We start from the raw sequence: 17,756 nt of genomic DNA on the forward strand, positions 1-17,756 counted from the left end.
AAATAAAAATGTAATTTAGAATTCCAGTAATATATTTTTAATTTTTATTAGTTTTTTTTAAATTATAGATTAAAACAAAATTAAAGTATTCGTGATTTTAGATTAAATTATACTAATGGGAGACGACAGTACATTATAGACTGCGATTTGTTGGTGTCTCGCAGTCACAATTTTGCCCAATATGGGCAGGCCACATGTAAAAGACTACATTGTATTGTTAAAATAAGGCAGCGAACACGTGGGCAATCTATTTCTATAGAAGAATGGCCCTTATTTAGGTGACACGCGAAGAAAACACGGAAAACTCCACGTGGCCAGTTTGTTAATTAGGCGCGAACCTGCCACTAACTACTAGTGTTTAGTAGTTTTATCCACTCGACCGCTGGTGGAGTCAGCAGTAAGGGCAAGGGATGGAAAAATGATGCTCAATCATACTACATATGATAAATTATAAGGTCTGGATCGTGTTCGAAATCAGATCCATTATAGTATGACCTTGCAACGGCCACATTTACAAAGGGATCTAACCCGCAATGGGGTTGAGTAACGTAGATAACGAACTAGAAACTGCACCCCAATCCATACTAATTCTGATAAATAATATAGATTTGGACTTATTTTCTCCAGATTCTTCAATGTCTTTAAACTTGAATGGCAATTGTTAATAAATTTTTAAAGTCAAATGTTTATGCTAAAATATTCTATTATAATACAACACAATATAAATAGAAAATTTAAAGTTCAAAGAATGCTTTTTTTTGTTTTTCATAAGAAATTGTATATCTTGAAAATACGTGTTTGTTTATGAATATGAAAAGAAATAACATCAGTATACTTCAGTTGAAGAAAACATCGAGACGATCAATGTCTTTTCTGTTGCTAACCAGTTGTGTCGTCGTTGAAATACTATACTCACTGATAATCTAACAAACTGTTTTATATTTCATGACATTCCTTCCGAGTCGTGACAAATTGTCTTGAATAAAATAGGAAAGAGAAAACCCAGTGTATAATTTTCTGATTCCATTCCCATAACAGTTCAATTTGCTACTAAATAAATAAATATACCAGGAATTTTTTTTTATTTTTTCGTAAATTTGTTATGATAATAATATTAATTATTTGAAAGATAACAGTTGAAGTGGTTTCATCGTCATTTTTTCCATCCAAGTGTTTTATGATCTCTCCTTTCAATACATGGCACAAGTCGTAGTTAGTACTTTTTCTTTAAGTCTTTCCGTCTTGAAAAGGGTTCTTTTTATTAAGTATATTATGAATTGGGCCAGGCCCACAATGGACAAGATGCTTAGGGACACTTCCCAAAGAATTCCTGAAGTTTTACCGGTCCAGATCGGTTTCCGGGTCCCTAGAGCGATAAGCTGACACGTTAACTACTCGACCACCCTAACAATTAATGATTTACTTTAATTTTTTCATATTCTATTTTAATTCTATAGAAGAATGGCCCTATTTAACGAAAATTTTTTATGAATTATACGAATTTTATTGCTGAAGTAGGAAAGGAAGTATGTTTGTTTCGCTGACGTGTATTCAAGTAATAACTTAACACGCCATCTTAACAAGAGATTTATAGGTATAAAAGTGAAATAATGTTTTGTTAGGAGGGAGGATAAATTGGTTTAGGATTAAAATTTTATTTTATTTTTCTCCCCTCGTAAATTTTGAATGAAAAAAAAATTGGGAAGGAAAATATAAACATCGATTGCTTATGAAGAAAGCAAACGACACCCATTGTGTATTCAACACCTTTCTATCTTTTCAGTCTTCGATTATGAATAATGAATATTTTCACTTTTTCGACAGAATTCAAAAGAAAAATCCTTCAAGACATAAAAAGTCGAGAAAGGGAGTTTTCAAAACGGACAAGACGTCTATGAATAAATAAATATACGAAATTGATCCTAGTCTACCGCTTTTATGGGTGGAAATATTTTATACTGAACTTTTACCGAGAAAAATGTTTCGATAATTTAACAACGTTTCTACTATAGAAAAGATGGCGTTTCTGTTTAATTTAAACAATTAATATTAAAGTTTGGTGTGTTTTATTTTATGAATAATCAATATAAATCAGTAATAATACAAAGATATCAATAAGGACGCGTAATATGCATCTTTATTTTCATCATCACCTTTCGAGTGATGTGTTAAAGCAATACAACTTGGGATTGATATGTACTGTTGCACCTTCCTGATTCAAACTCACAATATCAGACACTTTTCTATCCATACAAACCGACTAAAAATTAAATTTATCCATTTTTTATATACCAAATATCGATGGCTCGACTTCTACTTTCACTTGAAATTATTACAGTTAGGTGTCAAACATTACTGAATTTTTTTTTGTTTATTTTTTTTTTCTTTTATTACTCTTGTTGAGCAGGTGCATCTACAAATTTCTGTACAAATATACAATTCACTACACAATTTCATTTTTTTTTAATAATCGTCCCTCAGCTTTTATATAATGGAAAGATAATAAATAATGAGAAAAGTAAAAGTTTGATTGATTTACAAAAAATTTAGAAAATAAAAGATGAAACAACATGACTTATTGCTAAGAAGTAACCGGTAGAGTTACACTTAAAAGGAGCTGCGAGACGATCGCCAACTGAGTACATCAGAACATCTTGGTACTATATTGAGCTGTCACAATATCGCACACATTAGTGCGCTTGGGACGCGACCATTATCACAGCAAAACTTTATTTTCTTGCATCCAGGGATAAATATTTGAGATCAAGTCACGTGCTACTTGCTGTTCTAGAATCACATTCCTCAGAAATGTGTGTCCTGGCCCTGTCTTTATTCGACATTAAGAGTCTATGAGAGAACGATCCTCCCATTCGACAGGGTCTTGTTTCTGATTGACGAATTCTTCCGGTTGACATCATTCTGTGCCGACTTCCATCTATAGTAAATGGACCTTCGTCCTCCTCCAAGCACGAATAAAAGTTATGTGGTGGTGGAGTGGGAACACGTCCTGACGGATTGTACGTGTGACCCCTGTTCATAGGGGGAAGGTAAGGTGATCCTAATTTCTGTCCCAATTCTGCCAATAACGCATCCGGAAGACGTGCCGATTTAGTCACATGCGCTTCTCTATGGCATCCGGATGGTGTGTAAGGAGGTGGAGGTGGAGAGTCTGTAGTAATCCTGAAGAAACCGGCAAAAGTCTGTGGTTCCATCACGCCTCCGTAAGGGGATGGGTCGGAAGGTGAAGAAGAATGATTGTGTACCGAACTAGCTTGTCCCAAATCCAATTCCATACTATTACTGCTGTGCGGGAGACCACTGTCTCTCTGCGAACCGGAAGTGGAGCGAGGAATATGGGTGACTTGTACACCTTCTTGAAGTTCCGAATAAGAAAAGTCTGGAGATAATACTTTCTTCATGTAATAATTCTGTTTCGCTTCGCTAGCGTGACCATCTTTGTTTCGCTCTAAGGAACGCGATTTGGCAGCGTGTCCTTTCATTCCTGTCACATCTTGCATCTTGCAATCGTACTCTTCCTTCTCACAACACCTCTTTTCCGAATCACTGCTGTCACACAAATCTCCGCCCGTAGAACCTCGAAGACTGCTAGAATCCGACCTTAGCTGATTCACATCAACGGGTACTTCTGCCACGCTGAGTTCATCTTCAGCGAATTCGTCTTCGCTAGCAACAGTTCTTCGATCTACTTCACTGTCATCGATGTCGGAATAGTAACTTCTACTCTTTTCTTCGGAACCACCCGATACTTCTTCGTAAATGGGGTTGAAATGATCTCGATTCCTCGATCCTCGACTTCCCGACATATCTTTAACTCCAAAACTGCAGTTCGAATGTCCAAAATGACCCGGCACAAATCCACTGTACTTGACATCCAGTAACTGAAAGAAAAAAAGAAAACAGCAATGCAAACGTCACTTACGTCTATTCAGCTTTTAAAAATGTTAAAATAATTTTTAAAATATTTACATTAAATTTAACAATATATTTTAAACTTTAAAATCATCTCGTCTGTACGTTCGGCTTCACCTGCAAGCAGTCAATTGTGCAGAGAAACAAGCTTTACAGGCGCCCCGAATAATGCTCGTCTGCCAGTAGTATAGGATATTCCGTAGGTAGACAGTGTGGTTGAAGAGGTCGAGAACGATGTTGGAAATTGGTCGTTTGTCATTCTGTCTGGAAAGGAGGAGACGATCATGCCGTCTCGGAGAAAGACTCGTCGTTTCGATCATCATCCTTATCGGTGTTAGTCCAAAGACGTTGGCAGTGGCCCGCTACAAACTGCCGTTCCAATACGAGACAGAGAAAGATGGATGGTGTCCTCTCACAATGACGTTCTGACAGCTGACAAATCGCTGCTTAAATCGCCATGATTTACCACTCCGACTGTCCTCTTGACGCTTCTTAGTTGCTGCAATACGCCTTATATACTTGTACTTGATTATAAACCGAAATTCTCCGAAGACGAAGATTTGTGAACGATAAGGTGGCAGACAGTTTCCACATTACTCAACCGACAATAGCTAAACTGAATGCTCTTTATACTATCAAGCAGTCGTTAATCGTCGGGGATGGAAAACGTGCCAATCTGTACCCTATCGATTTTCTCATCTACGACGTACAAACCTCTCTATCTGTATCATTTTTTCTCTCTAGTTTCTGGTGTATTCATAGATTCGAACCGCACCCAGCTGTTGATTGGGTGATGTTTAGACATGAGAATACATAGAGCGCATTCAGCAAATTGTGCCAGGATTCCATCTCGATGCATTAAAATGAAAGACAAAGAAAGGAGAAGCTCGGTAATCCTCCTGTTCATCAGTAATACAACACCGACCCCTGCTGGCGTTGTGAAAAATGAACGTCTGTAGCAGACAGTCCAAACGACCGAACAAATGTAAGTCTTGTCAGTCGGATTCTTAAATAGTTGCTGCTGCAAAGGACCAACGTTCTTTAAGTAAACACTTAAGTTGTTAACATGTAGCTTGATATATGGTCATGTGGGGTATGAGGGATTTGCAAAAGTAAAAAAAAAAAAGTATATCTTATACCAAAACATGTTAATCGTGTTTACTGTATCTACAAGAAATAAATTTCATCCTTCATCCCTCTTCAAGGTCAGAAAGAGTTAAACACACGCACAAACTTAGCGAGACTTACAAGCATTTATAGTAGTAACTATTTAATTTCAAGTTAAGGTAGCCATTTTTATAAATTTCCTACTTAATTCTGTAAAAATTTCTGTCATTAATTAAAGATATGGCTTCAAAAAAGTCGTTTTTCACGTGCCAAAATTTCGTATGCGAAATTTTTATACAGAAGAGTTTAACTTTAGCATCCTTCTTTAAGTGTAGAAAACACACCGCTGCTGATAAAAATCTATTTAAAATGAATTCTTCTTACTTTTCAAAAATTTATTAATGATGACAGAATTAAAAACAATAACTTAAACTAAGATAAAATTATTCACAAATCTTGAAAGCCGAGAAAGAGAAGGAGAAAGGATGAGAGAAAGAGAGAGCAGAAAAAAGTACTTAAGGAAGCAGACAATCTTTCCTTCTTTCGTCAAGAACATCGTAATTTAAGATGCGAAATGAAAACTGGAAAAAGAACTCGAAGATAAAGGATTGAGGATAAAAAAAAAAAGAGTTTCCTTAATGAGGTGACTGGAATGACAAGAGAAATCTGATAGATCTTTGAAACAGTCGAATGAAGTAGCTCACGGTGTTTATATATAGGAAAATAAGAAGGACTCTAGCGAGTTTCAGTTCCAATAAGTTAGAGTTTCATTTGATTCTCTGAATTTTAATTATTGTAAATGTTAACTAGAAATAAAGTGTTTTTTTTTTTTCTTGTCTGGATCAAATTTCTCTTCCTTTATGCCAGATTTCTATATTTACTTCTTATACCCTGCAATTAAAAACCAGATTATGGCATATCAATTCGTTTAAATGTTACTTTCTATAGATTAAGTGGATGAGGAAAGAGATTGTGCTCCTCATTAGAATGTACAGTAAGAGTAAATTCATCCCCTTAATAAAGTAAATATAACTATAATTAATAGATGCATAAATTAAGCTGGAAATACATACATAAACTACAGATCTGCAGCTAAATTATTCCTCATATTACCTGATAAGGGGCAAAGTTACACGTAAAAAATGCCTCATTGTAAAAAGTAGAGAGGTTTGTTTGTGTTCTTTTTTGTATAATCTTTCTTAAACTCCATAAACAAATAATGAATTGGTGTTTTGCAAACAGACGATGCATTTCCTCTTTTTTTTCTGTCGAGTGACTCAGCCACATTTTCGTAGTTACGATATATCATTTAGCTCGTTACGTCGTTAAATAAAATGCTAGCATAACAACAATGTTCATCGTCGCATCAGACGTCAGGTGTTGAGTGAAGCATGGTAAGAGAACGTGGAAGAGCCTGTGCCATTCGGGTTATCAGAACAATTAGGGAGGATGGAAGACGTGTCTGTATAATTATTTGAAAGCGATGCGTTGTAATCGCAATTACTGGTCCCCGTGCGCACTGCTACCACATGAATAATGTAAGAGGATACAGATTGCGGATGCTCTAGGCTTTAGATCTATGATTGGCAGCCTGGGGTAGTAATTCGCATCGCTCTTCTTTACACACATTCCTCCATCAGTAAAGAAAAAGAAGAAAAGAATATTATAACTCATATTTTTATAACTTTAAAAACGAAATGGAATGTTATTTTTAATTTTTTCAAGAAAAATTGCCCCGGAGGATGTAGATTATCCATTACTTTTGTTAAAAGAATCGACATTTTCTTCCATTTCTTCCATTTATATAACTTATCGCTCCTTTTATTATTGTATATACACACACACACATTCTACTCCCTCTTGATGCTTTGTTTTCTTCTTATTTTTTTTTTCTTACAAGTTTTGCTTTCGTGCTTGATTTCGTGTTAGAAAACAGTATCTTGTTTTCCAATTTCCATCATCCCTCTTAGATTCTGAGTGGCTATTTCCATGATGTGGCTATTAGGAAGCTAGGGGCATCATCTGCATCACTATCACGAAGCCAGAATCGCATTATGTACAGGAGAGAAATGACCAGAGGAGGTGGCGAGATAAACCAAGCTCACGAATTGCGTGATGCGTCACGCTCCTTCGTTGGCCAAGTTGGAAAAGTTTTAAAACGTGACAGGGTGCTTTTAAAATCGGGGGGAAGAGGAGGAGGCACAAACGATGAGGAATTTGATAAAGGACATTGCAATAACACGAAATTACTTCTCCCTCTTCCTCTCTACTCTTCCCACTTGTCTAGATAGAAATATATAACAACTGATGATTTCCTAAGCATACTGAAAGCACCGCATTTTTCTAATATTACTTTAGTAAATTGTGATCGATTCATCTTAGTTGTATATCTTCAGTACTAGTGGCATTACTGTGAATGCATACACATAAACAAATATGTTTTCGCAGTGAAGATTTATAGATAAATTTATTTATTCTAGAAGATAAAAGTGCACACGTATGGGTAAATATTCTATAGTAGTCTGTTGCTGATCTAGTAGAAAACAGAGTAAAAATTGTAGAAAATGCAGGGATAAATGAGGAAAAACTGCAAAGATGAGTAAGAGAAAAAGAAAGTAGGATATCCCTGATGATCCAAATATATAAAACAACGTTAAAATATTGTTAAAAATAGCTCAAAACCGTAAAATTAACAATATTTTAATGTCATTTTATATACTTGGATCATCAGGAATATCGTGGAACTCCTTCTCTTAGCAGTTTTTCCTCATATTTATACATGGATTAGTTAGAAATCTCCTGTTTATCTTAAAGAAGCGTCATAATTTACAACTAAAAATCGTTAATTTAATGATTTTGAACTATTTTTAACGATTTTAGTTGTAAATTATGGTTTTAAATAGGAGATTTCTAACTTATCCATGTATAAATATGAGGAAAAACTGAAAAGACGTGTAAGAGAAGGAGTTCCACGATATTCCTGATGATCCAAGTATATAAAATGACATTAAAATATTATTAATTTGGTGTTTTTAGATATTTCTAATGATTTTCAGTTGTAAATAACGACATTTCTTCGAGCTAGACAAGAGATTTCGATAAATTCCTCCATAAATTTAAATTCAACTAGTTTAAATTACAGAAAAATCTTTACCAAAATACCTATATGAAAAGAATAAATGTATGGAAAATATATATAGAAACACTAAACAGTTTTCTAATTAATTTAAAAAATATAAATTTTAATTAAGATAAGCGATAAAATTCTTCCAAAAATTGATAGTAAATAGGTTTATATATAGATAAAATGAAAGATAAAGTATAAAATCAGTACGGGAAAGGGTTTAAAATCCTTCATCTTATGCACCTCTCAGTTGTAAACAGCGAGTTTTCATCAAGAACGACAAACAAAAGATACCGCATTGCAGAATCAACTCCAATGGGAATTAATTGCAGCAGAAACAATTCTTATCTGGACTATCTTTAGTCTTGGGTTGAAGTTAAACTGTTATCTCACAGGGTATTTGCTCGTTCGTCCGCTAATTTCCAACCTCCTAACATCCACCTCAAGGCTAAGTCCTCCATCTTCTTTTCCAATGATGGTTGGATTAAGAGATGGGCTTTTGTAACGTGAACAATGGACACGCATCTAGAAGGGTAGAAAGTTTTCTTGCCCTTTTGTACGATTCGACTCGACGATGGAGTGATTACTTTATAAAAAGGTCATTTTCCAGACTTTTTGGCAATTTCTATCTTACACCATAAAAAAAACACGAAGAATCGATCTGTATTTAACTTAATGGAGTTGTTTGTAGTAAAAGTTACATATTGTTTTCGAAATTTTAATTAATTAGTATATAAATGAGTTTATTAACTTCAGTTGGGGTAGTTCTATACCTTCTGAGGTATAAAACTTTTCTACAAAAAGGTAGATTATGTGTAGGAAAGCAGAGTTAACTCACTTCTACAGAATTGGATCCAGAGTTGAGTTAACTCATTTTACTCAAAAAAACACATAGGATGAGGAGGAGGAGAAGAAGAGAGATAAAAATGATGAAGATAAAGAAGAGAATGAAAAGATGACATGATAAGGAAGAAGCTAGAAAAATAATACCACGATGAATCCAGAATTGTCATCTCACTTCTAGAGTGAAAGTGGATCCAGTTAAATTACTCCTGTAGAAAAGGATTTAGAGTAAAATTAACTCACTTCTATTAAAATAGATCCAGATTTTGGATCCAATTTTATAGAAGTTACCCATGTCTGGATTTACTTCTATAGAAGTGAGTTAATTGAACTTTGAATTCCCTTTTACATGAGCAATTTAACGCAACTCTGAATTAACTTCTACTATAGAAGTGAGGTAACTCAATTCTGGATCCATCCTGATATTATTTTTCTAGTTTCTCCCTTATTTTCTCACATTCTCCTCATCTTCTTTATCTCTTCTCTTCCTCATCCTCTTTTTCTTTTCCTCCTCATTCTATGTATTCTTTAACTGAAGTGAATTTACGAAACTGTGGATCCATTTTATAGAAGTCATCCGAGTTGTGTTAACTCGTTTCTATAAAGGTAAACTCAAACGTACATTCTCACTTCTACGAAGCCCAAAATTAAATTAACACACGTTATCCGACTACTGCAGTTGATTCGAAAGGTAAATTAACCACATATAAAAGAGCGAGTCCAAAAGTAAGTTAACTTACTTCTATAGGCGTCAATGTATGCGGATTAGAAGTATTTGGAAGTCTTGTGGGATGGTGATTGATCAACATATCGTCGTACGTAAGGCCGTTTGATGTGGACAGTTCACAACGCCCTTGGTGGCCCTCCTTACATGGCAGGAAATGCTGGACTTTCTTCTTGTGTCTGTAACAATATATCGGCATTAAATACATAAACATAATATATACTTTATCATACCTTAACTTGGGGTGTATCTCATCAAAATTGAATGTTACAGCAAGATTTTATCATATGGATAAGATCACCCCTCTCTATACTCTACCCACAAACATATATATAGATATTATAGATATTTATTTATATATTTATCATGTTTTATACATTTTACAGCATTGTTTCCTCGATCAAAGAATATATTTTAGTAAGAGGAAACAAATATAAATATAAAAATCGATATTTTCTGCTCCCGTAAAATCACTTATTTGTAATGTAAAAATTATATTTAACAATGAAAAATCAGTGGAAACTAACAGGAAACAACACACATTTTTGTAAATTTATGAGATCTTTGGCCTTTTGGTATTGTTGTAATTTCATCACAGGGTCCAACAAGAGGCACGTGATCCGTTCATGAGCGGTTTTATTACCCAGGGGGTGGCGTCTAACCTCGACATTGACGTATGTTGCAACTTACGGATTTAGTAGTTGTGTGCGAGATGCGTTTTATCTGGCGCGGATAATTACAGCTATACGTTTTCCCACTTGCTACAAATAACGTCATTTGTCTTCGCCCCCTTTTCACTCAATTGTTGGATTTTTCTTCCACATACAAACGTTTCACATAAGTCACATTATTGTAGATAAATATCTCTCATCTTCTAATAACAATTCGTTCGGTTAAAGAATACGTAGGATGAGGATGAGGATGAGGAGAAGAAATGAGGAGGAAGAGGAGGAAAATGAGGATATTGAATCAGGAAGAGGAAAGGTATTCAGAATAAAGAAAAAGATGATGGAGAAACGAAAAAGATAATAAAAGCAGGAATGGGAATAAAATAGAAATTATGAAACGAGGAGGAAACGAAAATGTCTATGTAAAATAATATATCGAATAAAGACGAAGGTGATTATGATGAAGAAAAGAAAGATTGAAATAACATATAAGATGAGGAAGAGTAATACAATAGAAAAGATGAGGGAGTATAATAAAAGATAAGTAGACAAATGAGAGATAATAAAGAAAATTGCATTAAAAATTTCTAAATTTAAACACGAGTAACTGTTTAAATTTCAGTAAAAAAAAAAAGAATAAATTCTCAAAGGATTTCATCTTTTGACATTCGCTAGTAGCAACATTTATTGAATGCAAATGCAGATAAGTCACGACTTGTAGTAGTACTTTCTTTAAAAGTAACGAAAGCAGCGGTACTTTTCTAACCTTTTCCTCAAATAATCACGCTTCGAAAACACGTAGCAAGCCAGCAACTAACTAGAATCGACCCCCTCCCCTTTATCCTTAATTGTGTACAAGAATGGACTTCTAACAACATTCAATCATCAACTAAGCACTTGGAACACGAGTTTCTTATCAGAATATCCAGAAGAAAAATACTAAGAGGATGCTTTTAATTAAATTCCTCTTTATGTAATCTTCAAAATATTATTTTTAAACCAGTTTCTTGTTAAATAAGATCGGTAATATTATTTAATTATCACTTATTTAATGGCTTAATTACAAGAAACTCGACATCATTAACACTAGGAAAATAGCTATACAATTCTAATTTGAAATTAAAAAAATGTTGTATAAAATAAAATTTAATAATAATACTTGAAAAGATGATAAAGATAAGTTGAAATTAAGAAAATTTTACAGATATCTTGCATCATCTGCATTTTATCTTACTTATTCATCTTTCAGATTTTTCTCTTGATCTCTCTCCTACAAAAATAATGGTGAGTCTGTGTGTGAATCCGTGCAAAAATAACCTTTTTCATACATAAAAAAAATAAAAAAAAGTAAAGAATCCATCCACCCATACACAAAGGCAATACAAATATAAATTTTATTTACAAAAATATAAGGGATGCTTATAATCCTCTCAACTCATTCTGCCTTTCTACTTTTTCCCCTTCCTTGTTTCTTTTTTAAGAAAAATCAATAGAGAAGAAGGAAGTTGAGATTTCTGATGCGTAACACATCATATATAATTTAAATACAGCTCACGATCTATCGGTTAATTGAAATGCTGCTGAAGATCTAAGAATAAGAATTCTTGAAATTCCATAAGCATATGAACAATCAGAAGTTTATTCTTTCTTTACAATTGTTTTGTATCGTTTCCCTTTCATTAATATTTATTAAACATCAGTAAATATAATTATTGTCTTTCGTTAATTATCTGCAGAATACTTTTAGCACACAACTCGGTTCAACTGATGCTCAGCTTCCATGAAAGGATGCTGAAGATGAGTTGAAATTTTTTTTCCTTTTTTTACATATTAATTTATTAAATAATCGACTTATTTACTACTTTAACTTCATTTAATCAGTATTAGTAATGTAACTACATTAAAATGTAAGCAGATTTTTAATTATTTTATTTTTAAATACTGGAATCTATTCTAATGCATAGAGATCGTGGGTTTATTGTTATTCTCCAATTGTTCTCTATAATTATCGATTATAATGTAAATTGTTAAGCATCTACTGATCATCAGTAATGTAATTACAGTAAAATTAACCTTAATTGTAATTAATTTTTAGGAAAATTGCTGTTAAATCAAAAGAAGTATTCTTTTATCTATGGTAATGAAGAAGCTTATTAAGAAGATTTAAATTACTTACATTGTAATATATCAAAAGTATTAATCATCAATAATATAAATTCTATATAAAATTATTCAGATATTTAGCTATTAATAAATTACTTATAGTAGAAGATCATTGAATCAATAGGGGGTAGGGACTTATAGATCGGGAGTTTATCCTATTTGTAAAATTATCCTTAAAAGCTATCCTTAAAATTTATAATTTAATAAAATTTTTAAAGAATCAGTAATAAAATAATAATAATAAATAATACATTATTCGTGTAATGTTTAAAAATTTCAAGTGTTAAATATTGTTTAAAAAATTGCACCTGAAAGATAATTAATTAATTAATTACATAAAAAATAAACCGCATTAAAATTAAATTTTTACAAAATTTAGCTATTTAGAAATTAAATATTTACATAAAATAATCAAGTAAAAATACATAAAAATTTATTATTTTCATTGTATGTGAGAGGAAAAGAGAAAAAGGAGGAGGAGGAGGAGAAGAGTCACTCGAATAAAATCATTACAGCGTGTAATTAATTTTAATAAAAATAACACTAAAAATTAATTTTTTAAAATAATTTTAATGTTTAATTTTATATCATTTTTTAATATTTATTTTAATTATTTACATGCATAAAGATGCTGAGAAGATTAAGGAAGCTGGAGAGCAGAGAAGAGTAAAGATAAAGAAAGAGCAGATTCCGCATCACTTCAGGAGCTTGTATAACTCCTTTATATATATATGAGGAGCTACTTTATATATAAAAAAAGTATATTTAGAGATGTTTACAACTTATCACCGAGTTGAAATCGAATCGGAATTGTGTCTTTTATACTGTGTACAGACGATATATCCTTACAGCTCCCTTGACTTGATGTGAACTGACCCGAAATGTCCAATGGACAAGAGTTAACAAAATGGACAAAGGTAAGAATAAAAGTTTAGCTGCTGACTCTACTCGAGTCGTGAGCCAAGCGAACAGATTCAATCAGTCGAACCACTAAACCAAGAAAGGTTTCAGGATTATTTTTGTCGCAATACCATGTTTCGAGTTTGAACGAAATGTAATTTTGTACCCCTGTAAAAGCTAGATTCTTGCTGACAAAGCTTGGAAGACGTTCTGTACGAGGAGGACTGCTTCTCCTACTGCTGCTTCTACTACAACTACAACTACTACTGCTGCATTTTTTTTTTTTCTTCTTCTTCCTCCAAACTTCTTTTCTTCTTTATCTTCTATTAGATTTAACAGTTTGACACTATTACTAACTGCTACTTCTTTCCTAACTGTTAAGCTTAGCTTTCCTATCGAAAAATATATTAATTTTCATCCTTTCAGTTGGAGTTTCTTGCTCTTTCTTTCCCCTCTCCTCCTCCTCCTCCTCCTTCTTCTTCTTTCCTTTAATCCTCTTCTCCAAAAAATCTATTTAAGAAAGTATTTACTACTTAAAACATTTTATGATGAGGAAAGTATGGGAAAAGGTTCTTCTAGAAACGGTGTATAAGTGAGAAAAATTTTGAATTTTTCGAGCTTGCAGAGGGTGGTGTTTAAACTTTCTAGGTGTTTAATAGTCGAGATGGATAGATGTTTAAGATCCTGAGGATTTTACCTGATTTGGAGAGTTGATGTTTAAGCTTTCTGGCCAGATTTTCGTAGATTTAAGGATAAAAGTTTAAATTTCTGAAGGTTTTAAGTTTTGGATGAAAAATAAATTTTCTCGAATGTGAATCAATACATCCATTTCTGTACAGTAAAGAATTTAATAAATTATTTTTTTCCTTGTATATTTATTTAGAATAAGTTCTGTATTGGGCCTAGTAACCTATTAGATTATGCCTTCTATTGAGGCATACAATTTAGCTAAATAATCTTTCTATTGTGCCAGTCATTCTAGCGAAGTAAATCAGATGTGACATTAACATTTCTGAAAGTTATAATGGTCGAGTAAGTCATGTAAAGGTTTTGAACTGGAGAATAGAATTTCTAAGAATATAAAGTATTATAAATAAGTATATGGGAAGTCTGAGCTGCTTAGAAGATTTTCTACAATTTAAATAGAATAAACATCCGAATTTTCCTAAGGAAGCTACTTTATAATTAACAGTAGGAGACAAGCGAGTGAAAACAATTTGTATGAAATCCGAAGCGATCCCTGATGAGATAACAGAAATTACAGTGATACTCAGGTAGAGTAAGACTATCTGTGCACTAATTAATACATCCAACAGTACTTTTCTCACACAAAGGCAGTATTACGTAATTAGATGACAAGACTCCCCTAGTGAATGAAGTAATTTCATTAATACACGTTCCCAGAATACACTACATCACGCTTCGAGAGCGAAATGTCTCGTGACCCTCAATCCCTTTAACAACGTAGGGTCAGCGAGTAAAGATTGGTTTATCCCTTTGAGGGATAATTATTAAAGCTCCAGTAATGCGAATTCAGCTTTACAAAAGGTAAGAATCTCTAGAAACTGATTTTGTATGTAAACAATTATCTTAAGTCTGATTAGCTTTCTGTTCTCATAATGCCTTTGAGTGCTTTATTAATGACTCTAACAATTAATATGAAATTTTCGCAATTTATATAATTACTGAGTTATATTGAATTAGAAAAACATTGGAATTGAAGTTGACTAATGGGTTCCACTGTAGATAACATCATCAATTTGAAAACATTTTTACTGGAAATTGTTCCAAATTAATTTCTATTTAAGAAAAGAAGTGCTTATATATCAGTAAAAATTACACGAGGAGAATCAGAGATGATGATCATCATCACGCTTCTTCATCTCATAAAAGGTCGTTATGATTATTAATGATGAATCTTACAGGAAAAGTGAGTTCTGATTTAAGAAAATGAGCTTCTGTAACATTAATAGCTTTAAAGTCAAACATTAATGCTGATGATTATCCTTCCTTCTCATCAGAGAGCGGAATCATCATCAGTATTTATGCTGAAGCTTCTATCATTAATGTTAAATCTTAAAGAAAAATATAATAGTAATGATCATAATTATGATTAATATTGTATAGTACAATCTCTTATTTTCATTGCAGTATTGCTGTGTTGTATAATGAAGATAGTGATGCCTCTTCACTCTTTCGTGAAAAGCAGGATCATCATTAACATTGATGTTTTTGATCTGATATCAAAAGTAGATTTATGATTAGAAAAATAAGAGATGTTCTATGATAAGAAATGCAAAATCTTTTCTAAGAAGACAACAATCTACACTAAAATAAACTATAAATCAACGCGAAGATTAGGCGAAGAAAGGAACTTCACGATTCCAACTGATTAAAGTAGATTTTATATAAGAAATAGGATAAATAATTTAAGATTTTCTTTAAGAAAATAGTTAAATTTTGAAGTTTTCTCAATAATTATACAAAATTTATTTCTCTAAAACCATTAAATAGATCTTACAACATGCAAATATTGGCTAATTGACACGAGTCCATCTCTTCAGCAAAAAGATTACTAAGATTCTGATTGCCTGTTCGATTTTCTTTGTTGCTTTCACGTCGTAATTCTTAAAGCAGTTACTCCTCCCTGAAGGCTTTTCTTACAATTGTATAGCAGGAGGGAGTTAAAGCTTGGATCCGATTTGGCTCCTCAAAAAGAATTAGTTTATAAGCAGCTTGTTGAAGGTATTAATCGGCTTATTGTAAAGCTTTGATGTAGTATTGGATACACATCTTATGCTATCGAAATTATTTTCTATACTTGAAAAAAAAGGATTCTAACTAATTTTTAATCGTGTTAGGATTCTTTTTAAACTTTCTCCTTGCCTTATAATTTCGTTTGGAAAAATCTGTTGTTGACTAGAAAACTGCTGGATGTAAACAATACTTAGAGCTGCTATCGACTAGAGTCAACTTGACAGAAACATTAATACAGTTGCTTTATTAAAATGCGTAACAAAAGTGAATGTAAGGCCGCTACTTAAGAAGAACCTCGACATATTGATCGGGGGGGTTGAATTTCTAGTCAAGAAATTCAATATAAAAGGTCTGCGTAGTTAAAGACAAAGAACGAAGCAATTCTTTCAACCGAATCTTAAAAGGATTCTCTTGTCTCTATATAGATATATAAATTTGAAATTTTTTAAAGCTTCTCTTAAATAAAAAGACTTTCCATTTAATATTTTTAAATATAATTTTGTTAAAATTATAACTTGAAAAGAATTTGTATCGTTAACGAAAAATATCTTAAGCAATAAATGACACATCACGCTGTTTTCACGGTTGAGTGATGCTTTAAACAAGCTGTCACTCAACATAAAATGAAAATTCTCTACTCAATTTAAGCTCTGTATCGCAAATAAGACGATTTATTGCGTTTACACTGATAGATTTTTTTTGATAATGTTGATTAAAATAAAAGATAAATCGAAGGATTCTATCAGCATCAATGCTCTAACTTCATCCTGGATAAACGTGTTGAAAAGTAAGGAGAAACACATACTATTCTTATAATAGACAACATTCTACGTTGGAATCACGTTTTAACTTCATTACACTCAGCTATTTAAAGTTATATTGTCTCGTTACAGAGACAACGATGTACTAACCTCTCTTCACGAAAGAACTGTTACGAACAGGATTTAGTGGAGAACTTTCTTCGATGCGTTTAAAACTACTTTACCATTTAGAAACCATGAACATTCTATTCTAAACATCCTCAATAATTATCTAAATAAATAAAAACTAAGAAAATGTGTCGTAAAAATTTAGAGTTGTTATCTTACGAAAAAATTCGTATCCACTTCTATTTCCATTTATTCTACGTTGAAATTCTAAATAATTCTCCTACAAAATTGGAAAATGGTATGCTATTTCCTGTTGTTCGAACGATGACAACTTGTGACTGATGTTTCCACGACACGATACGTCACCTGGTGAAGTAAATACGATAAATACTTGTACATAAGCTGGTAGACATCTTCTAGAAGAGATAAACAATTTCTTCACCATTATAAAAGATCGTGACTTGTATAATTCAAAAGTTTTAATGAAGAAAATACTTGTTAATCTCATAAATATTGTGTTATTTATCGTAAAACCTCGAGAGATTTTACCACATCCTTCAATTCCTATCGCATATCGGTGGACTTGTTAACATTCGCACCTTCCCTCCTCAGGGATGGGCTATATTTTTATGACTTTTCCGAACTGCTCCATTATTTATTCAGCCAACGAC

The 17,756-nt window shown here is 32.7% G+C and overlaps 1 protein-coding gene across 3 annotated transcripts in view; it reads right to left on the reverse strand.

The window, feature by feature from the left end:
• Nucleotides 1-2,080: 2,080 nt before the first annotated feature.
• Nucleotides 2,081-17,756, reverse strand: part of LOC111627488 — an 89,820-nt gene continuing 74,144 nt past the window's right edge. For all 3 annotated transcript variants that reach the window (XM_023371065.1, XM_023371064.1, XM_023371063.1), the window contains exons 3-4: nt 9,745-9,907; nt 2,081-3,899 (exon numbers count right to left, since the gene is read on the reverse strand). In XM_023371065.1, coding sequence (XP_023226833.1) covers nt 2,769-3,899; nt 9,745-9,907 — 1,294 coding nt within the window. In that variant the 3' untranslated portion in view covers nt 2,081-2,768. The remainder of the gene's footprint in view (nt 3,900-9,744; nt 9,908-17,756) is intronic.

Source organism: Centruroides sculpturatus, unplaced genomic scaffold (genome assembly GCF_000671375.1).
Source record: "Centruroides sculpturatus isolate CEXI.00-Female unplaced genomic scaffold, Cexi_2.0 scaffold562, whole genome shotgun sequence".
Taxonomy (NCBI): Eukaryota; Metazoa; Arthropoda; class Arachnida; order Scorpiones; family Buthidae; genus Centruroides; species Centruroides sculpturatus.